General features: G+C 44.4%; 1 protein-coding gene across 1 annotated transcript in view; it reads left to right on the top strand.

Moving 5' to 3' along the window:
- Nucleotides 1–23,952, top strand: part of LOC144948870 (uncharacterized) — a 39,082-nt gene that overhangs the window by 1,534 nt on the left and 13,596 nt on the right. The window contains exons 2-9 of the mRNA XM_078878569.1: nt 3,741–3,928; nt 4,227–4,314; nt 5,833–5,990; nt 6,650–6,702; nt 8,633–8,669; nt 9,979–10,045; nt 18,624–18,739; nt 21,054–21,164. Coding sequence (XP_078734695.1) covers nt 3,844–3,928; nt 4,227–4,314; nt 5,833–5,990; nt 6,650–6,702; nt 8,633–8,669; nt 9,979–10,045; nt 18,624–18,739; nt 21,054–21,164 — 715 coding nt within the window. The 5' untranslated portion in view covers nt 3,741–3,843. The remainder of the gene's footprint in view (nt 1–3,740; nt 3,929–4,226; nt 4,315–5,832; nt 5,991–6,649; nt 6,703–8,632; nt 8,670–9,978; nt 10,046–18,623; nt 18,740–21,053; nt 21,165–23,952) is intronic.

Genomic DNA, 23,952 nt, shown 5'->3' with positions numbered 1-23,952 from the left:
GTTCTGTGCAATTCCACATTCTATACCTGATCTGCCTCCATTGGGATGTCTGGCTCATCACAGCCAACCACAAGATGCTGTGCCTTCCTTCTAGCCATTGCCATGTATTAACCTTGGCCTTCTGAAGTGATGTGAAGTGACTCTGGTGGCTCATACTCGTTCTAACTGCAGACATCTCAGTGCTGTGTAAGGCTCACATACTTGGTGCCAACCCTCCAAGAGGTCTTTCTATATCAAATATTCACCCCAATGAAACATCAAAGTCAGCCAAACTAAAATTGCATTTTTATCGAGTGTTTGGTTTGGCCAGAGCAGTCAGACATGGATTTATGAAATTGAAAAACCCCAACCTAGATGAGCACATTGAACTGGCTACGATCACCGTGTGGGGGCCAGTTGGATGCAGTGCAACATGAACGTCATTGCATCTGACTCCTCACTGCAAATGGTATTCATCTCTCAAAACCCTCTTGTGTAGCAGTGTCGAGGTGCTGGGATTCACTGACTGCCACTTGGCAGGGTGGCACAATTCGAGTGCGGTGCCACCTCCGGGTGACATGGAGGATTGAATGCAAATAACCATTTTCAGTTGGGAGATGATGCCACGTTTGATGGCATTTGTGAGGATTGATGAGTGCATAGTCTACATTCATTGGAAGTGCATAAAAAATAAGTTAACAGGAGAAGACCATCGTATCGTACTATCTTTAATCAGGAGTTATGTTAACTACAATAAAACAGGATGGTGAGAATGTTTTTGCCTTAGCGAGTATAATTGTGCCACTCTGCAGAGGGAGTGAAAGTGGAGACCTCCAAGCAGATTGGTGGTTTTGGTTTGGGAACTAAAAATGATAGAGATCAAAAGAAGGCCAGTAGAATTCTGTAGGTTAAGAAAACTTTGCACAGCAAACATCTGGTTCCACCATGAAATAAATTAATGTACTTATTAATTACTAGGTGATTCAGGAAAATACCAGTTAGATTGCATCGTAGTCAAACAGACAAACCGAAATAGCACGGTGATCGCTCACGGCTACCTAGGAGCAGACAGTCTCTTATAATTACTCTATTACTTCGAAGCAGAAATCGAATAAAATAAACTCAAACAAAAGAAGATATGGAATCGAGATTTATTGAACATAATACTCTCAAGCACAGAAAATACCAATGTAAGAGAGGTGGGGAGCAGACACGGAAAAAGCCTTGGGTAAAATAGGAAATTGTTAAAGATATTAATAAGGAAAAGGAAGAATACCAATATAGAAGCAAAGAGAGAAAAAAGAGAAACCAGGAGAGAGACCAACAAACCGAGAAGAGAGGCTGACAAAGCAAGAGTACAACGGTGGGGAAGGGAACGCCAACAACTTGAGGGATGGAACAGGCAGGAAAGGTCGGGTTACTGTGCAAAGAAGTGAAGCAAATCACAGAAGAGCGATGAGCCAATACCAGTGGCAGCACACAGGGGAAGCAGGACAAGTCAGAGAAAAGTGTAAAGTACACATTGAAGATCCATGTGGAACGGGAAGCCAGAGAGACTGGTAGACAAAGAAGACAAGGGTCCTGCTATTCTTCAAAGTGAAGTCGTTGCAGCAATCAAAAGTATGAAGATGGGGAAGGCAGAAGGAATCGACGGAATTTATTAGGTGGGGGAGCAATACATTAGATTACACTTTGTCACAAGATGTATGAGAGAATGGCCAGCAGACTTTACGAACTAAAGTCATACCAATCCCCATTGTTCCGACTTCAGAACAATCAGTTTGAGACCACAATTGTAGATTATGCTGAGAATGATTCAATCACTTATCAAGAGAAAAGCAGAGGCCTACTTTGCAAAGGACCTGTTTGGGTTTTAGAAAGGATATGATGGAACAGGTAAACAAAAGGTGTAATGAGAACGATCTTTGAAATGAGCTTGGAGTTGAACCAAGAAGTGTATATGTCTCATTTTGAGAACATTCTGAGGCTGGATGGGAATATTTTGTTCAATTTGCTCCAGATGATCAGAATGGACTGGAAAGATAGACAGCTTATTGCAGTCTTAATTTAGGAGCTTTCGTGACTGCAGGAATTATTCTTTGGTTCTTTTCGGTTAAGTCACGTCTAAAAATAAAATAATAAATTAAAATAACATATTACGACGTTTCGATTGCAACACAAGCAATCATCATCAGGCATAAAAGAAATAGCAACAAAAATCTAACTAGAAAACTATAGACAGACATACAAGCAGACAGACATCACAACGGCACACAGAGAGGACACAAATCGGCACAAAGAGAGGGGTCGTTTCTGTGACGGTCCCTTAAATATAGAGAGGGGGGGGGCGGCCTTGACACATGAGTCAAACAGCAACAGTGAACATAGCCAAAGACGAATCAGATAATACAGAAATCTGAAGAGGTGCGATACAGGGGTGCACATTATCACTGACACCTTTTGTGGAGATGATGATGATGAAGCAGCTTGGGAAATCATGATGGAAATAATTTATTGGAGGTCAGTGAGATCAGCAGATTTGCAGATGACAAGCAGGTGCTGGCAATTAGAGAGTAAGGGGTGACACGTTTTAGTTACAAAGTTAATAAAGGAAAAGAGGATTTCGGACTGAAAATAACATAAACAAGAGAAATGAGAGGATGAAGGAGAGAATGCAGGGAAATTAATATTCCGATTGTAGGTAACAAGATAAAAGTGAAAGAGTTCACCCACTTGGGCCGTCTTCTCACATCGGATGGTCGGTGTTCTTTAAGAAATCAAAATCAGCAGTGGTGGCTGCAGGTTTATAACAAGGACAGGTCATGACAATGGACAGAGCATTCCTAATTTATTTCCCTCCATCTTGTGCGGGGCCTTGACAATGACAATTCATTATTTTTAAATCCTTTATATTAAGTTCGCTTGCTTGCTTGCTTGCGTGCGTGGGTGCTTGCTTGCTTGCGTGCTTGCTTGCTTACGACCGTGCAAATTTTTCGGTCGTTTTTTAACCCACTTCCCGTGATCCAATCGAGCTGACATTTTCCACACAGACTCGTTGTGCGAGACAAGTAATGTTCGTGAAAAAAAATGTCAAAAATTTTACACTTTTTAGGCAAAAATTTTTTATTTTACATTTATTCAAATAGAACTCATTCATGGCTTTGGCTGAACTTCACAGTATAGGAGCCCAGAGCGTAACCCCTCCACAGGCCGTGGCGGAGTAGCGCAGTTGGTAGCGCCCTCGCTTCCCATGCCAAAGGTCGCGGGATCGATCCCCGCGTCCTCCACAGACGAATATATTTTTAAATCCTTTATATTTAGTTTGCTTTCTTGCTTAGGACCGTGCAAATCTTTCGCTCGTTTTTTAACCCACTTCCCGTAATCCAATCGAGTTGACATTTTTCACACAGACTCGTTGTGTGTGACAATTAATTTTCGTGAAATTTTTTTTCCAAAATTTTACACTTTAGGGAAAACAAATTAAATATTTAATTACCAATTGCTTAATACTGGCAGACAATCATCTGACCCATAGGTGGCAGCCATCTCAAGCCAGAGGACGAGAGGACTCTAGCCGCCACGCATATAAAGGATTTATAGTGAAAAACTTTGTTTTTACGGGTTTACTTGTATGCTGTTGTGCTCAGTCTCTTCTGTTGCAAGCAAATGCATTAGCTCATCTACACCAGGATTACAAATCTACATTATCTGAATGCATTAAACATAATTGCCTGACACTAGTGAATGATTTCTGCTTTCAGGTCTCTCAGCAAGAGCTGGTCGTACGTGGGGAGGCAGGGTGGAGGCCAGGATCTGTCGCTGGAGCCCGGGAAGGTGACCAAGGGCACGGTTCTGCACAAGTTGATGCACGCGCTCGGCTTCCACCACGAGCACTGCCGCAGCGACCGCGACGACCACGTCTGGGTGCTGAGCGACAACATCAAGGAAGGTGAGAAGATGTTTATGACTCCATCCCACGGTGCAGGTTGAGCACCGCTCGTGACAGCTGCTTCCGAGCTGTGTCTGGTGCCACGAGTGCCGATCCTCCACTCCTGCCAGAGTGGCCGGGCATTTCTTATCAACTGTCCGTAAAAAGGAGAACATGAGCTGCTTCATAGCACAACAACCACATACACTACGTCCGTACCACAACATTGTGTTACAAGTGGTTGAGTTTGTAACAAGGAGAAATATAAATTCTACATTTTTTTAAAAGCATTAAATGGTGAACATTGTTTTTTTTTTAGAATGGAAGAGTCAAATCGTGAAGATTAAATCACACGCGCATGACGTGTCCACCCCCTATGACTGCAGCTCCATCATGCACTACAGCATGTACGTACCACTCTCTGTGTGTGCGAGTCCTTTACATTAATTATACCATTGTCTTACACATTCATTATACTAGAGTGCCTTATAAGTTCCCTATTCTACACCATGTGTGTGTTATACATTCCTTATACGAAAGTGTGTGTGTATGTGTTATACATTCCCTATATCACATTGTGTCTTACACATTCCCTGTACTACAGTGTACGTGTGTTATAAAAGGGGGTAGGTGTAGGTCTCCCCCCTTATATTCTGCCACATCCACTCACGGTCTTTCCGGTGCTCGGCCTGCATGAAATACAGAGACCAAGCTGCAAAATGACCTTTCATTAATAACACAAAAACCACCACAAACTTAAGTTGTTAAGTGTCGGTAGAGAATTCCTAATCCTGAGTGGCAAGGTGCATTGGGGTAACAATAAAAACAACTTCCCACGACATTCCCGCAGTAGTTGTATTCACACGCCACGCAAGTCCACAAGAGATCCATGTCCGTGTGGTCGCTCGCTCTGGAGAACACGAGTTGCCAGGGCACAGTCCAAGGTGCAAGGGCACAGCTCTTGCAGAAAAGGCCCTGAGTGGACGATGGAAGTTAACTGCACGCTGGGGTGGGTAACAGATGCATGTAAGCAGGGGCGGTTGGACTCCACTGATAAGATTTGCTTTGTCAAGAGCATTGAGCTGAGCCAAGCATCAAGGTCGCACGTGTCTGGATGCTCGCCGTCAAAGGCAAGTCGCAATGTCACCAGCACCCACGACTGAGCGCCACTGAAAGCACACAGTAGCTAAGAGCGCCTGACCACGTGAAATTCAGCCTAGGATCCAGAGTTACGTCAAACCTGTAATCAAAGAGATAGGTCGCTTTTTATTTATATTCCTGAAATTCCCTACTCCCTGTCACACTGGGACACGGTTGCAAAGATGCAATTCAAGGACTCAGGACACATTGTTACTCCAGTTTCTTGTCACTCTGTGACTGTGGTTCTTTGTCACACTGCTAAGTCGAGTTGAGCTTGAAACCCTGGGGCTCACTGGTCACTGTCCTCGAGGATCTCTGTTCAATGTGTGTGTGCATGCATATACATCCCCTAAGCTACAGTTTGTGTGTCCCACCATCATTCCCAGCACGTCCTGTATTGTAAATACATATATAAATATGCGTGTTTGAATTGCTGGAGTGATGATTGATTATATTGGATGTGAGAGGATGGATTATATTGGATGTGTTATACAATCGGCAATCAGCTTGATGTGCTTTCGAACCTGGTTTCATTTATTGTGGCTACCTGAGATTTTAATGTTGAATATTATGAATGCTCAAGTTTCTGAGACCTCACCTTCATTCATGATGGGTGAATTGTAATGCTGTTTAGCACCTGTAAAATGTTTTGTGTTATGTGCAAACGTAATCCTTCAAGAAGGGATATGAGTTTTTTTTATGTAAAATGCTCCAAATGCACTCCACGGATTGCGGTGTGTATGGATGGTGGAGGGCCCTGTACCTGAGGCTTTGTGCGTGTCCAGGACGGCGGGCTCGGTGGACGAGCGCAACCCGACCATCATCCCCAAGAACCCGCTCCTCATGCTGCACATGGGGCATGGCAACTCCTTGAGCCCCTACGACGTGGCCAAGGTGCAGAAGCTGTACGGATACGAGACGACACTGCCGCTGAGCTCTACAGGTGGGTCCACCGAGTGCCCTGGCTGATTGATGGCTACCAGAGCAAGAACGCTTCAGGGACTGTGGTTACAATACCAAACACACGTCATGGCTGTTAGTATTCACTCTCCTTGAAATCTCATGAACATTGAAGCTGCATATTAGCCACTGAAAAGTGGCCATGTTATTGGTGATGGCCGCGTGGTGCGTTCTGTCAGTGCTTTACACACGAGGCGCTGTGAGGAGTACAAGACCCTGTGCAATCTGAACGTGGCGGGGTCTCCCAGCTAAGGGCCGCTGAGACACTGCTTCCCATCACTGACACGATGTCAAATGCTGATGATGGCCATAGTTGGGTCCACGCATTTAGACCTTACAGGCTCTGTTAGCTCTATATAGCGGGGGTTTAGAAATAATGGCTTCCTGCTGACAGTGGTGAGCGTCATCACTGATGGACATGCACGCGTGTGTGTGTTCTGAGACTGTTTTATTGTACGTTGTATGCCTTTACTTGCATGTGTACTCGTATAAGTGTGTACTTGTATATGTGTGTATGTTGTGCTGCTTGTATGTGGACACAATTGCACCGTGGTGTGTGACGTCTGTGCTGTAACATGCCTGAACAAACACTGTGGTATCTTTGAGTGTAATGCGTCTCCATTCATTGTTTTGATATCCCAGGTGTGGGAGACCGCGAGAGTTTGGAGAGCCAAGTGAGAGTTTGGAAGCGAAAGGTGAGAGGGGTGAGGCACTGAAAGGCCTCCATGCACACTGTGCCACATGTACGTGCAGGACGTTGCGTGAGTTAACGTTGCATCATCACGGCATTGTGAACGCGTCTTTCCCTGGTGAGAGGTCAATTCGTAGTCCTCTTCATCGTGGTCACTGAGGAAGGCGGCTCGTGTGTATTATGACGACGGCATGCAGTGTTGGCAGTCAGTTCAGTTAGCGCTGGGAGACGATGCATGCAGTGCTGGAAGAAAGTGCAGGCAGTCGGTGTAGACAGGAAGTCTAGTCATTATAATCTGCAGTTAGTGCAGTCAATTTGGGCTGACAGGTAATGCAGTCATTGCTGGCAGTCAGTGCCGAAAGTTAGTGCTGTAAGTCAGTGCTTGAAGTCAGTACAGTCAGTGTGGTCAGTGCTGGGAGTCAGTGCTGAAGTCAGTACAGTCAGTGTGATCCACTCATCTCCCTCTCTCACTCCACTCATCTCACTCCACTCATCTTCCTCCTACCACAGACTCTTACCAGCCTATTTATTATATTCTGAATATGGCAATATATTCATGAGCTACATGCAAATGTCAAGGTCTGCTTGCCACGAGAGGGCTTCAGGACAGAGTCCGTGTAGTTTTGTTATTCCCCTGTTCAAGGAGCACAGACTACAGTGGTTTTCTAAACGGTCCATCACTTGGGCTGCATCGCCACAGTTGCACTGTGGCTTGTCTTTCATTATTATCCATGAAGAAAGGAGATTTGTGCATCAATTTTTGATGTTCTGATATGGTTGATGGTTGCACCAGTGTCTTCGAGGAGGAATGCTAAAGCCAGGAGGTGCAATGTTTGGGTCTCAAATGAGGTGTTTTCTGGACATCCGCGTTCTTCCACTCTGTTCGCCAGCATTCTTCCGGATCTGGGTGAGATTCTAGGATGGGGACAGCACGATTCTAGAAAGGGGTTTGGGACTTTGAGTTCATGGCGAGGAACGTTTTTGAGGTCTTGGTTGATGGGGAGGTTTGTTGTTGTCAAGAAAATGTGTAAACTCCCTTGAAGTTTGCACGATGTCTCTGTGGATATTTGGTGGCAGAATGTTCACCGGGAAAGGGAAACAGGGGATTTGTGTTGGTTTAAATGTTCCGGTTATGATGTGAATTGCGTTATTTAGTTGTGCAACCTATCAGTTTTGAGTCTGTGAATGATATTTTCGAATCGGTATGGCTACAAAATGTGTTTTTCATGCACAAATGTCTCCCAAAAAAATATAGTATGCTTTTTTACTTTAAACCAACACATCTAAGTGTATGCCTTTTGGTACACTCCATAAAAAAACACTTGTTCATGTATAAATCCACACAAAAGTGACTTGAGTAATTGTAATTGTTCAGAGTTGCCTAAAGGCTCACCGTGACCGGAAAGCAACAGGGACCTTTGGTATTGTAATGACCTCTGTATGCCCTGTGACCTTGAGCCTAGGTCAAAAAGACTGAGCGAACAAATTCACTACGCTCATCACAACGAGCAGTGCGGTGCCTGGTGGACACGAGGCACTCGTGCACATAGTGTGGCACAGACACCTCACCTGCATATCAGAGAGGAGTGAACAGGGAGATGAGTGGGGTAAGAGGAGGGAGATAAGTGGATTGGGTGGCAATAGAGCGGTTGTAGCAGAAACCACGCAGTGCCCATACGCGCACTGATAGTCTTGATGAGTGTGCACGGTGCATCAATATCCCTGAGATTGGCGATAACACATTGTGTGTATTCTCGTACACAGTGCTGTGAGCCCTCTACTAGAGCAGGCAAGCTCCCGTGGGAGGGTTCCCCGGGGAGCTCTCCCCTTCTGTAGCGGTGTCTGCGTGGGGCCGTGTGCCCCACCCCTGGGCTGCTGCCCCTCACTGCCTCTCGGTGCTGATGGCTGTCGTGGTTTTGTTGTTCCCTACCCAGACAGAGCAAGAGCTGAAAATGGAAAAAAAAGCCAAAGGTGAGGCCTGTGTGCATGCATCACATAGAGGTGCTCTCGTAAGGGTTTGTACAAAGTGTGGACTACGAGAGGCATCCACACTGCGTTATCATTCAGGGATTTAACCAGAGCCCAGATGATTAGGTAAAGGTGAAGCACTGCAATTGCTTGCTCATGCTACTTCTGACAGAGGGGCTTCCACTAGAGGGAGCTCTAGTGAGCTTATGTAGATGGTATTTGGCTTCCTCTTCCATGCAGGCCAGGCATTGTCGAAACGGTGGGAAGTACGATTAGCATGGTTGGCTACGTACAGTGCAAAAAGAAGTTCAGCATACATACCCACACTTTACCCCACCACACACGACCTCCTAGTGTACCTTTTATACTGTGAGTTGGGGGAATTAAGAAACCTGCAATTGTTTAAACGACCAAGCTGAAGGATCAAATCGAACCGGCAAGATCTGGATAGTCCACTGTCAACCATTACACCACAGCAGCATCGCCAAGTTGGTTATTCGACGAAGAATTGTAGTAGACTACTTTTTTGTGGTCGATGATTCATGTCTCCAAAAAATGGCACTCTGATCCACATTCTGCCTCTTGAAGGCAGAAAGCCCCTAATGCCACGATCAGATTGGTGCAGCAGAAGATACCAATGACTTCACCAAACCCCATACACCAGCTCCTGTCCAGCAGCACACATGGTTTCAGACTTTTCCTAAATATTTTCATATCCAAACGTCTAAATAATCAAATTGGTAGATATATCTGTTATTTTAATCGTCGAATAGCCCAGCTCCAGCCTTCACTAAATCAATGCCGTAGTAATGAGTAATACTTTTTAGAGTTGGTGTCAACTATCAGAAAGAAAGCTTTAATTCACATCAGAGGAGCCACAGCACCTTTAATCTACCAGGCATCAGACTTGAAGGCAAAATACCTGAGTGTACTGTGTGTGTTTAAGTATCGTCGCGTGAACACAGCAAATTAACTGCACATACGCTCATCACACACAGAACGATGCTGCAGTGAAGCACTTTGACAACAGCAGCACCATACAAGAATGTATGTTTTCCCTTGCCTGTGTCCCATGTTGCTCTTCTCTTCCTTAACACCCTCTCGATATACTTATCAGTTTCTTTATAAATACAGATAGTGTATTGTGTTCACATGACGTACTGGCCCTTGTGTGCGCTGTTAAAGAACACGTAATGGAGCCATATGATATAAGTAGCTATTTTACATCAGACACCACTATGACAAACTTACCTTGCCCGTCTTGTCTGTGATATTTGCTTCTGAACTAACAATGCGGCTGGATTTTCAACAGAGTGGGAATTAAAGACAAAGGCCGGCCCAGTTGGGAAGATCATCCGTGAGCTCAGGAGGCTCTCCACGTGAGTGACCCTTACAGCACGTGGCACTGATTCCTTACAGTACGTGGCACCGATTCCTTACAGCACATGGCATGATCCCTTACAACACGTAGCACCGATTTCTTACAGTACGTGGCGCTGGTTCATTACAGCACGTGGCACTGATTCCTTACAGCACATGGCACCGATTTCTTACAGCACGTGGCACTGATTCCTTACAGCACATGGCACCGATTCCTTACAGCACGTGACACTGATTCCTTACAGCACCTGGCACTGATTCCTTACAGCACGTGGCACTGATTCCTTACAGCACGTGACACTGATTCCTTACAGCACCTGGCACTGATTCCTTACAGCACGTGGCACTGATTCCTTACAGCACGTGACACTGATTCCTTACAGCACCTGGCACTGATTCCTTACAGCACGTGGCACTGATTCCTTACAGCACGTGACACTGATTCCTTACAGCACCTGGCACTGATTCCTTACAGCACGTGACACTGATTCCTTACAGCACGTGACACTGATTCCTTACAGCACCTGGCACTGATTCCTTACAGCACGTGGCACTGATTCCTTACAGCACCTGGCACTGATTCCTTACAGCACGTGACACTGATTCCTTACAGCACCTGGCACTGATTCCTTACAGCACCTGGCACTGATTCCTTACAGCACGTGGCACTGATTCCTTACAGCACGTGGCACCGATTCCTTACAGCACCTGGCACTGATTCCTTACAGCACGTGGCACCGATTCCTTACAGCACCTGGCACTGATTCCTTACAGCACCTGGCACTGATTCCTTACAGCACCTGGCACTGATTCCTTACAGCACGTGGCACCGATTCCTTACAGCACCTGGCACTGATTCCTTACAGCACCTGGCACTGATTCCTTACAGCACCTGGCACTGATTCCTTCCAGCACCTGGCACTGATTCCTTACAGCACCTGGCACTGATTCCTTACAGCACCTGGCACTGATTCCTTACAGCACCTGGCACTGATTCCTTACAGCACCTGGCACTGATTCCTTACAGCACGTGGCACTGATTCCTTACAGCACGTGACACTGATTCCTTACAGCACCTGGCACTGATTCCTTACAGCACCTGGCACTGATTCCTTACAGCACCTGGCACTGATTCCTTACAGCACCTGGCACTGATTCCTTACAGCACCTGGCACTGATTCCTTACAGCACGTGGCACTGATTCCTTACAGCACGTGACACTGATTCCTTACAGCACCTGGCACTGATTCCTTACAGCACCTGGCACTGATTCCTTACAGCACCTGGCACTGATTCCTTACAGCACCTGGCACTGATTCCTTACAGCACCTGGCACTGATTCCTTACAGCACGTGGCACCGATTTCTTACAGCATGTGGCACTGATTCCTTAAAGCACGTGGCACGGATTAATTATTTTTGTAATTTTCCACAGCGTTTTAAAATGTTTCTAACTATGGTTGAAAGCGTTTATTCATAGTTCTGCCCATCCATCTGTCCAACTGTTGTAGCAGGGGATTAAAATAACTTGTAAATATGATGCTAACTGAACAACATGTCAGAATAAATATTCTTTGGGTCTTTCGGTAAAATCACATAGATAGGTTCAAAATTAATGGTTGCTTGTGTTGCGATCGAAACATCGTGGTTTTTTTGTTGTTTATTAATTTTGTACCTATCTATGTGATTTTACCGAAAGACCCAAAGAATATGAATTCCTGCAGTCACGAAAGCTTTAAGTAAAAATGTCAGCATGAATTTGTATTGCTATTAGGGATGTACCCTTCAGAAAGCAGAGGCACATTGATGAAACGTTTCTCAAAAACTCGGTGATTCAAACATTCTGTGTAAATGTATTTATCCCATGACAATGACGTAATGTGCAACATGCTATTCACCGATTTAAAGCTTTCGTGACTGCAGGGATTCACCTTCTTGGTTCTTTCGGTAAAGTCACGTAGAAGGGAAGTAATACAATAATAAAAATAAAACATAATAAAATAATTCTCACGACGTTTCGGCCACAACGCAAGCAGCCGTCCTCAGGTGAAAACCAAGTCTGTCGGGGAGACAGCGTCTGAATGAAACAGCACACAAGCTTGGAGCATATATATAAGCTGGGTTGGAATGGGGGGAAAGGGCGCTTCGACAAAATAATTTGCATATCAAGAGGAATTTAGCATATTTATGGGAAATGCAGGAATGTGATTAGTACTACATATGCCTGTGCATTATGCAGGATTAGCAGCATCAAAGGGAGGGGATATGGGAAATGCAGGTATGTGAATAGTACTATCTTCTTGGTTCTTTCGGTAAAGTCACGTAGAAGGGAAGTAATAAAATAATAAAAATAAAACATAATAAAACAATTCTCACGACGTTTCGGCCACAACGCAAGCAGCCGTCCTCAGGCGAAGAATGAGAACATTATCAAGCTAGGAGCTTATATAGGTGTAGCGAGGAGGAGCGCCTTAACAAAAGAATGTGCATATGAAGAGGAATTTAGCATACCAATGGACAATGCGTAGGGGGTGGGCGGAGGGGTTTCAAAGTCCCATTATGCCCATGCATTATGCAGGATCAACAGCACCACGGGGGGGCGCAAGGAACAGCGTTAATAAAGGAAAGGAATGTTAGTGATATGTAGCTGCATTTACCAAACAACCACGTAGAAAACCGAAGTGAAAACTACATAAAAAAAAAAACTAAAATATAAACTGATACTTACTATACTCTACAATAAGCTGAGTTACTAACAACAAATAATAAAATTACAATTCTACGTCGTAAGAAGTATATAATATACTTCCATCTAAACTTTATTCTCTTAGCATATACAGTACTATATACTGCCATAGATAAACCCAACATTAAATTATATACTGTATTGCTGTAAACCACCCTATACTTTATACATTTTAATATAACACTATGTATTATTCAACTCACCCTAATGTGTATCGAAATGGTTTATTACGTCCTTCCAATGATTGCTAAGCCTGAATCCATCTTCTCGGTTAAAATTGTCTCTGTGTTTGTATATGTGGATCGCCTCATGAACGAATCTCTCATGATAGCCAGATGGCTTGCAGAGAACCTCCGTCTTGGAGAAGTCAATGTCATGTGAGCCCACTGAGTTGTAACAGTGGTCTGCCACGGCTGAGGTGTTTGTCCTACCGTGTTTTAGATCAGCTTTATGTTCACGAATGCGGTCTGAGACGTGTCGTTTGGTTTCCCCAATGTAACTGCTACCACAGAGGCAACTTAGTTTATATCATAGAGCCCAATGCATCTCCGACCATGAACACATTTCCAGTGAACTCAAACACGTACGCCAAGCTCTTAAGGCTAATGGTTACTCCGACTACACAATCCGCAAAGCCATCACTCCAACCATCAAGAAAGATCCTGTTGAGGAGCCTTTCAAGACCATCACCTTACCCTACATTGCTGGGGTCACAAAAAAGATCTCCAAAATCCTGATTAAACACAAGATCCAGGTCCGATTCAACACAGTACATAAAATCCGTGATCTGGTACCATCTGTAAAAGATGTGATTCCAGACATACAGTACCCTGGCGTCTACAAACTAAGTTGCCTCTGTGGTAGCAGTTACATTGGGGAAACCAAACGACACGTCTCAGACTGCATTCGTGAACATAAAGCTGATCTAAAACACGGTAGGACAAACACCTCAGCCGTGGCAGACCACTGTTACAACTCAGTGGGCTCACATGACATTGACTTCTCCAAGACGGAGGTTCTCTGCAAGCCATCTGGCTATCATGAGAGATTCGTTCATGAGGCGATCCACATATACAAACACAGACAATTTTAACCGAGAAGATGGATTCAGGCTTAGCAATCATTGGAAGGACGTAATAAACCATTTCGATACACATTAGGGTGAGTTGAATAATACATAGTGTTATATTAAAATGTATAAAGTATAGGGTGGTTTACAGCAATACAGTATATCATTTAATGTTGGGTTTATCTATGGCAGTATATAGTACTGTATATGCTAAGAGAATAAAGTTTAGATGGAAGTATATTATATACTTCTTACGACGTAGAATTGTAATTTTATTATTTGTTGTTAGTAACTCAGCTTATTGTAGAGTATAGTAAGTATCAGTTTATATTTTAGTTTTTTTTTTATGTAGTTTTAACTTCGGTTTTCTACGTGGTTGTTTGGTAAATGCAGCTACATATCACTAACATTCCTTTCCTTTATTAACGCTGTTCCTTGCGCCCCCCCGTGGTGCTGTTGATCCTGCATAATGCATGGGCATAATGGGACTTTGAAACCCCTCCGCCCACCCCCTACGCATTGTCCATTGGTATGCTAAATTCCTCTTCATATGCACATTCTTTTGTTAAGGCGCTCCTCCTCGCTACACCTATATAAGCTCCTAGCTTGATAATGTTCTCATTCTTCGCCTGAGGACGGCTGCTTGCGTTGTGGCCGAAACGTCGTGAGAATTGTTTTATTATGTTTTATTTTTATTATTTTATTACTTCCCTTCTACGTGACTTTACCGAAAGAACCAAGAAGATGAATCCCTGCAGTCACGAAAGCTTTAAATAAAAAAAAATGAATAGTACTAATTATGCCCGTGCATTATGCAGGATTAGCAACATCAATGGGAGGGGATAGGGGTAGCATTAATAAAGGGAAGGAGTGTTAATAGTATGTAGCTGCAGTAACTAAAACCAACACGTAAACAACTAAAGTATAAACTACATAGTATCATCAGTATACTAACTATACTCTACAATAAGCTGAGTTACTAACAGTAAGTAATACATTACAATTCTACGTCGTAAAAATTATATAATATGCTTCCATCTAAACTTTATTCTCTTACATACCTGCATTTCCCATATCCCCTCCCTTTGATGCTGCCAGTCCTGCATAATGCACGGGCATATGTAGTACTAATCACATTCCTGAATTTCCCATAAATATGCTAAATTCCTCTTGATATGCAAATTATTTCGTCGAAGCGTCCTTTCCCCCCCTTCCAACCCAGCTTATATATATGCTCCAAGCTCGTGTGCTGTTTCATTCAGACGCTGTCTCCCCGACAGACCTGAGGACGGCTGCTTGCATTGTGGCCGAAACGTCGTGAGAATGATTTTATTATGTTTTATTTTTATTATTTTATTACTTCCCTTCTACGTGACTTTACCGAAAGAACCAAGAAGATGCTATTCACCATTGCATCATGACACGCGATGTCATCTCACGACGGCACATGCTATTGTTGTCATCTTGTTATCTGGTGCAAAAGATACTGTTATTCAACATCAGCTTTGACAAATCTACTGCTGGATGAAGGCCTCCCCAAGCAACCCTCATCTCTCAGGCTCGTGCGATGTAATAATCCACCTAGCCTGAGTACACAAGCTGACTTTATTCATCCGTATCCCCAGTGAATGTACTCTTAGATCCATTGGCTGCAACTCTATCATTATTCATGACCATGTGTCATGCCCAAGCCCACTTAAGTTTATTTTATAACACTATGTATTATTCTACCCACCCTAATGTATATCACACTGCTATATATTCACTATACAATTACGATACTATATATTACTTTGAACATTGTATTAAGCATATAAATGTTATACTATTTGTTATTATACACTGTACCATTGACCGTCGTGTCAATGGGTGAGTAGTAGTAGGAAACTTGCAGCGGAGCAAAGAATCCATTCCCTGCGGAGAATACAATGCCAGTGAGTGGAACGCGGTCTGAAAGTCACCGTAAACGTGAACTACCATGAGAGATTCGTTCATGAGGCGATCCATATATACAAACACAGAGACAATTTCAACCGAGAAGATGGATTCTGGCTTAGCAATCATTGGAAGGACGTAATAAACCATTTCGGATCTTAACTGATTGTGTTCACGTTTACGGTGACTTTCAGACTGCGTTCCACTCACTGGCATTGTATTCTCCGCAGGGAATGGATTCTTTGCTCCGCTGCAAGTTTTCCTCCACTACTCACCCATTGACACGACGGTGGTTTATAGCAATACAGTATATAATTTAATGTTGGGTTTGTCTATGGCAGTATATAGTACGGTATAGACTCGTGTGATGTAAGAGAATAAAGTTTAGATGGAAGCATATTATATAATTTTCACGACGTAGAATTGTAATGTATTACTTACTGTTAGTAACTCAGCTTATTGTAGAGTATAGTTAGTATACTGATGATACTATGTAGTTTATACTTTAGTTGTTTACGTGTTGGTTTTAGTTACTGCAGCTACATACTATTAACACTCCTTCCCTTTATTAATGCTACCCCTATCCCCTCCCTTTGATGCTGCTAATCCTGCATAATACACGGGCATAATTAGTACTATTCACATACCTGCATTTCCCATATCCCCTCCCTTTGATGCTGCCAGTCCTGCATAATGCACGGGCATATGTAGTACTAATCACATTCCTGAATTTCCCATAAATATGCTAAATTCCTCTTGATATGCAAATTATTTCGTCGAAGCGTCCTTTCCCCCCCTTCCAACCCAGCTTATATATATGCTCCAAGCTCGTGTGCTGTTTCATTCAGACGCTGTCTCCCCGACAGACCTGAGGACGGCTGCTTGCATTGTGGCCGAAACGTCGTGAGAATGATTTTATTATGTTTTATTTTTATTATTTTATTACTTCCCTTCTACGTGACTTTACCGAAAGAACCAAGAAGATGCTATTCACCATTGCATCATGACACGCGATGTCATCTCACGACGGCACATGCTATTGTTGTCATCTTGTTATCTGGTGCAAAAGATACTGTTATTCAACATCAGCTTTGACAAATCTACTGCTGGATGAAGGCCTCCCCAAGCAACCCTCATCTCTCAGGCTCGTGCGATGTAATAATCCACCTAGCCTGAGTACACAAGCTGACTTTATTCATCCGTATCCCCAGTGAATGTACTCTTAGATCCATTGGCTGCAACTCTATCATTATTCATGACCATGTGTCATGCCCAAGCCCACTTAAGTTTATTTTAAGTTTCTTAATAGTCAATATGATGTAATTAACCTGTGTATGTCCTTTCATCCCTGTGTTATGTTTTATATTGGTCAGTCTACTTCCAAGTATACATCTCTCCATGCTTCTATCTGCATTTTTCAGTTTTTGTTTATTTTTCTTTTGTGAATGTCCATGCTACCGATTCATGTCATAGCAAGGAATGAGCATTCATGAAAACATACTCTGAGGACATACTCTTGTTGGAAAGCTTTACAGATCACATGCACATGCACGAGTTGTCTTCCTTGTTAAACAAATAAATTGCGCTGCAGTTGGCTTATCTGAGAGATTCCATTGCAGGTATTTCTCATCCACATTGAGCCCCTGCGGCCATGGCTGTTTCCAGTGTGGCCCAGCTAAAAGAAATGGAGTGGCTCCCTGAGTAATTAGCAAGATGGTGGGGGACGTGAGGAGGGGAGGTGGGTGATGGCAGGAGGGGGGGGGGAATAAGGAGGAGATGGGGAGCGTGATAAGGGATGGGGGTGCATAGGAAAATAAATGAGGTCATGAAAGACAAATGCAGTCGGTTAATACAGACCTCGTACCCACTTGTTCTGCTCATGCTCTCTAGTTTCACATTTATTTTACATTTAATTACACTCTTCCAGCCTGCCAGATAATTTCCCCAGCCATTCACATCTAGTGATTCTCAGATTTCCATCTCAGCCTCATGGTGATGGTCACTGCTTAGTCCACACAATCAGTCCCTGAGATACTGCATATGGAAAGCTTGTACCTCATCTGAGTCACCTTCAGCATAGTCCATAGCATTGTCGAGATTGGTAACATTTGATCACCAATAGCTTTGACAAATGCCTTAGAGCACATAGCCACGATCCAGTTAATTCAGATGCAGAAGAGGGCCAAGGCACGGATGCCATCTTGTTGGATGCCCAATGGTATCGTGAACTATCCAGATAAGTTCCTACCAATCCAGATGAGATGAACCAGGAAATGTGGAGTTCACATGGCTCTCAACGCCTTCCATAATGCCTCTCTCTCCACAGAGTTGAAGGCAGCCTTTACGTCGATGTATGCGATAGGTTAAACTCACCTTGGAGCTCAGAGAAGACGAAGGCCCAAAACTGCATCCATCACTCTGGTGCATGGATGAGACTCGTCAATCTGGTAGACCGAGTCCTCGACATGTGTGGAGGAATCAATGAGTAAAGTTCATGGAAACAGTAACAATGCTTTGAGCAATAAGAGACTGATAAGGAGGGGACTGAACACCAGAAAGCGAGGGACTGGCATGAATCAGTGAGTGCAAGACTATCAATCAACCTGACCCAAGTACAGTGAACTATAATCCAGATATGACAACAGTATTTCCAACTCTGGCTGAATTTGTGCGTTGTATAGTCGCAACAGACGAGGCTGTGTTACTCCTGAGTCATTCTCCGTGTTGTCTCAGGTGTGATGACTGCACTGCGACTCACCTGGAGAAGCTGCTGGAGCTGTAAGATGAAGCTGTGTTACTCCTGGGTCCCGCTCTGTGTTGTCTCACAGGTATGACGGTTCCACGGTGCCACGCCTGGAGAAACTGCTGGAGCTGCTGTCTTCTGATTGCCCAGCGCAGGAGAAGGAGGCGCTGCATAAGGCTTACAGGGATGAATTTGGTCCATGTGAGAGCTCTACATGCACTGTCTACCAAACATTTTATATATTTATGATTGCGTCCCTGTAGCAGAGAAACACCTGAACTTTATTCAAATGCTGTGTCTGCCTGCTCAGCACTGTGAAAGCATTGCTGCAGAGTGCTCCTACGTCAAGGGAGCCCATGCCCACCATGTGAGCCAAATGCATTGTTATCTGCGTGTGATGAGTGATCACGACTGCGATGAATCTGCATCACTTTCAGGGTGGTGACCTCTTTGTGAAAGTCAATTGTGTTCACCTCCCTTACTGAGTAAACAAAGGAATAAATGAATGCGTGCATACAACCATATACCCAGCTACTGCAGCTCCTGGCCTCATGCTATATCTACCACTATTACTACTGCAGCTCCTGGCTGAGCACTATTTTAAATCCTTTATATTAAGTTCACTTGCTTGCTTGCTTACGACCATGCAAATCTTTCGGTCGTTTTTTAACCCACTTCCCGTGATCCAATCGAGCTGACATTTTGCACACAGACTCGTTGTGCGTGACAATGTATTTTCGTGAAAAAAAATTTTCCCAAATTTTACACTTTTTTGGAATTTTTTTTTATATTTAATTACCAATTGCTTAATGGTGGCAGGCATTCATCTGACCCATAGGTGGCAGCCATCTCAAGCCAGAGGACGAGAGGACTCTAGCCGCCACGCATATAAAGGATTTATAGTGAAAAACTTAGTTTTTACGGGTTAATTTTTTCCTATTCATGCACAGGTGCCTGATGAATAATCAGAATCAGCATCTTTATTTATCCTGGAGAAATCCAATGAGCTATGAGGCTCTTATTCACAGATGTCCTGTAGTCTGGACATCATCATTCATAGTCTCGCCCAGGTTCCCGCTGAGTACTTTGTAGTCTTGCCCACTCCCGACCAGTCTTTATTCCCAGTCACACACTCCCCGCTCTACCGTTCACTTCCTCCTTATAGAGCCTCCAGGACCCAAATCTCTCCGGATCCACTCATTTGCATATGAAGTGGAAGTGGCGTCCCAGACTCCTGTGCCTCAGACTCTCTCCCGATTGGTTCCCCAAGGATCCTACCCTCCCAATGACTGTTTTCTCCTGCACCACTCTGGTGGCTTCATCCATATTGACGAGCATTCGGAGCCCAGCTATTTAATGGGCAATTCTTGCTTTCCCCTTAAAATATATTCAGGAGTGCCCAATTAAAGCGTTCCACCATACTATCGGTTTTGGGATGATAGTGGAGGTTCAGATTTTTTTTGTGCCCAGAATGTGATCCAGTTCTCCCAGGAGTCTCAAAGAAAAATGTGCCCCACCCCCCACCAATGAGAAGTCTCTCTGAATACACTTTTTCAAATAGATACTCTTATCTTAGTTTATATATGTACAGATAGCACCTTAGCTCAAGGCGCTTTACATACTTTAAACATCGGTGACAAAATCGAGTGAATTAGATGGAAGGGTCATGCAAGGGCTGAGGAATAAGTGACCATGACAGAGGGCTCACAGGGGCCACTAAAAGGCAGGGAAGGGATGGAAAGGGAAGTGAAAGAGAATGGGAAATAGAGAAGAGGTGAGCTTTGAGAGAGCAACAAAAGGAGGTTAAGGATGGGGATTGCTTAATGTACAGGGGAAGTTAATTCCAGTGGAGGGGTGCAAGGAGGGAGAACAATCAAAAAAGAGATTGGGCAAAGGAAGAATGAGCGACTGAGAGAGATGGAGAAGATTTTGATCAGAGGATGAGAGGGGGCATAGAAGGAGATGGGAGAGGCAACATAAGGTGGTGCAAGGCCAGGGAGAGTTTTAAAGACCCGTGTAAGGCATTTGAAAAGATAAAGACAATAAATGGTAAGCCACTGAAGTTGAAGGAGGAGAGACAAAGTGTGAAAATTGAATGGGACATTGAAAATAACCTGTGCGGAAGAATGTTGTATTTGTTGCAGGGGAGTGAGAGCGTGGAGATTTATAATCACTTCTACGATTGTCTCAGCCTTCTGGTTAGGCAAAGGCCACGAGGGACACAAGGAGAGAGGCACATCTCCCACAATCCCATGATTTAATATTGTGCTCCCTGGGATCGTGATCCACCGTATTGGTATATGCCATTACAGTATCCTCCAATACCACCCAGCACAGTACTCCTATTGCCCATGTACTGCACATTCCATTATATATTAGTGCTGTATGTTATTACTGTCAGTGTAACCACAGAGGAAGAGCAGCACACGGGACTGAAAATGATCCTAATGGTAAGTGGCACCTTGCAGCTGTAAATTGGTGCCATGTTTAATACCCTGTGTAATCACTCCTCCAGGGGTTCTCAAGAAGATCTTGGAGTTTCCCAAGGCAGAGGCTGACAGGCTTCCTCTCCTGCTCGTGCTCAACAAAATATTCAACGCTGTGGCCGTTCAGACAGCAGAGATAGGTGAGTGGTGTGTGATCTATAGACCACTGGGTAGTTCTGATATTCAGCTCTGGGTTAGTTGAGTTGAAGTCTTGTGAAGTCCTATAACATCTAGTAGTACTTGTAGAAAATTCATTTTTAGCTAAGCTTGCATTTTATCATGTAAATATGATGTCATCAATTGGGTAAATGTGTTTGCTGAGACGACAATTCGAATATATACAGTGTCTAAATGCACTCACATCGCAAGATGCTTTAAAACAACAAAGGCCATGGGAGTATGGATATCAGAGCAGGGGAACACTGGGAGAGAGGATAGAGAGCATTACCATGACAATGCCTGGGATCAGACAACCATGGACCAAGCGCCAACGACAGTAACGAGCATCACTCACAGCCGGGGCAGCATCAATGAGATGCAGGGCATCCTTGAAAAGTCTGGGCCCTAGAGCGAGTTTCAGGTTGTCCATGGGGTGCCAGGGCTCTGAAACGGTGCGTCCTTTTGCGACATGAGCTTTTCGAGGTTTTGGGCCATAACCGAAACTCTTGCTCTCAAACCACTGTGGTTTAGTTTATGGTGGGACCCCTCTTTCATGTAACGCACCCAATGACCGTGTGCGGAGTATAACAAGTGTAATGACATAGAATGGGTGACTAGGATGCGGAGCGGTGGTTACTGGTAGAGAGCGGATTATGGGTGTAGAGCCCGGTCTACAAGCAGGGCAGGTAAAGTGTGCCACTGGAGCGCGTAGCACTGGTTGCTGGCAGAGAGGGGGGATCTGAGGACACAGCAGCCGGTCTGCCAGCAGGGCACGTGATAGGCCGGGGTAAGGGATGGAGGATAAAGGTGACAGAGGGGACACGGGGGGCGAAGCCCAGAACCTTCTGGTATGTTCCAGAAGGGGGCGTGGCCGAGGGCGGAGCCAGGGAGGTCCCGACGCTGGGTCGGGGCTGTTGTTGGAATGGAACCCGTCGTCTACGCAAGTTTTCGTCCCCGTCTTTACCTCCTCGGCATTGTGGGTTAGGCAGTGTGCCGGCTGTCCTGACCCGTGTGTAGTTATCCCTTGTACTGTGGAAGTGTAGAATAAACGTGTGTGCCTCCTACTGTTAGTGTCTCTGAAGTGACTACTACATAAGGATCCCTGCCAGTATACTGCTAAATAATGGCGTTTATTTTTAATTTTAAAAAATTCAAGTTATTCATTTATTTAGTGGCGACAAGTTTGCTACTTCTCCGGGGGAGTGGAAATATCACCAGAAATTATAGGAACCCAAATCATCATCATAACAGCAACAACAGACAACACAATCATACAACAACCCGACAATACCAGTTCCACGGATTTCTTCAAAGAAGAACGCTGACGGGTGGAGTAACCATCCAGGATACGTATTAAGTGTTCCCCCAGTTCTTGAACAGATTAAATCAAACGTTCAAACGACAACCTCACAGTCGTCAGGTGGTCATCTCCCTTCTTCCCCGTGAGTGTCCCAGCTGCCGAAGCCCCGCAGTCTTCAGCATTCGGGAGGGCAACTTGCACGGCAGCGGCGGGTGGTTTTCTGTGACGATCCACTCCTGGATGGTGGACAGGTGAACAGAATCGCTGTCCACAGTAAGACTCCAGGTGGTTGCGCTCGCAAGCCAGCGATCTGCTGTCACCAATACTCCTGGCTCCAAGACTATGGTTGCTAGGATGATACACTGGTGAGCAGACCAGCAGTCAACAGCAGAACCCCAGTTGATCGCGCTCACAGGCCAGCAAGTTGTCATCAGCAACACTCTTGGCCCCAACTTCAGACTGTCCTCTTCAAGATGGCCGCCTCGTCCAAAAATGATGCATTGAAAATTCACCTCCACGACAAAATGGCCGCCCGGCACACCACGGCTATGACATGGTTTGAATATCTGACGGGGCCTTTCACAAAAGAGTCGCAGGGGCAGCACCAACGAGCCCAGGGGCAGCTTAAGTGGCAGACGAGACCCTGGATAGATACAGGAGATGGTGTTGAGGAACGAGGAGGCCGAGGGGATGATTAGAGAGAATGCTTGGGTTGGGCAGCAGCGACATCAGCACACACTGCAATGTAATTATTTGGCTGCAGGCATTGTGAAGGAACCCACCTAACTGCTGTATACTGTATAGCTCGTGGTACTAAATACACATGGGAGCCATATGCCAGTTTTACATTATAAGTGATCATCAGTGGTGTATTGTCCATTTACCACACTACCACCAATCATCCATGGAACGTTTTAGATGCTTTAACATTCCACTGTGACAGATCGAGTCCAGCATACAGTGAGGGAAATAAGTATTTGATCCCCTGCTGATTTTGTACGTTTGCCCACTGACAAAGAAATGATCAGTCTATAATTTTAATGGTAGGTTTATTTTAACAGTGAGAGACAGAATAACAACAACAAAATCCAGAAAAACGCATGTCAAAAATGTTATAAATTGATTTGCATTTTAATGAGGGAAATAAGTATTTGACCCCTCTGCAAAACATGACTTAGTACTTGGTGGCAAAATCCTTGTTGGCAATCACAGAGGTCAGACGTTTCTTGTAGTTGGCCACCAGGTTTGCACACATCTCAGGAGGGATTTTGTCCCATGCCTCTTTGCAGATCTTCTCCAAGTCATTAAGGTTTCGAGGCTGACGTTTGGCAACTCGAACCTTCAGCTCCCTCCACAGATTTTCTATGGGATTAAGGTCTGGAGACTGGCTAGGCCACTCCAGGACCTTAATGTGCTTCTTCTTAAGCCACTCCTTTGTTGCCTTGGCCGTGTGTTTTGGGTCATTGTCA

This window comes from Lampetra fluviatilis, chromosome 3 (assembly GCF_964198595.1).
Source record: "Lampetra fluviatilis chromosome 3, kcLamFluv1.1, whole genome shotgun sequence".
Lineage (NCBI taxonomy): Eukaryota > Metazoa > Chordata > Hyperoartia > Petromyzontiformes > Petromyzontidae > Lampetra > Lampetra fluviatilis.
The sequence above is the reverse complement of the archived record's forward strand: the minus strand, read 5'-3'. Positions and strand labels throughout refer to the sequence as shown.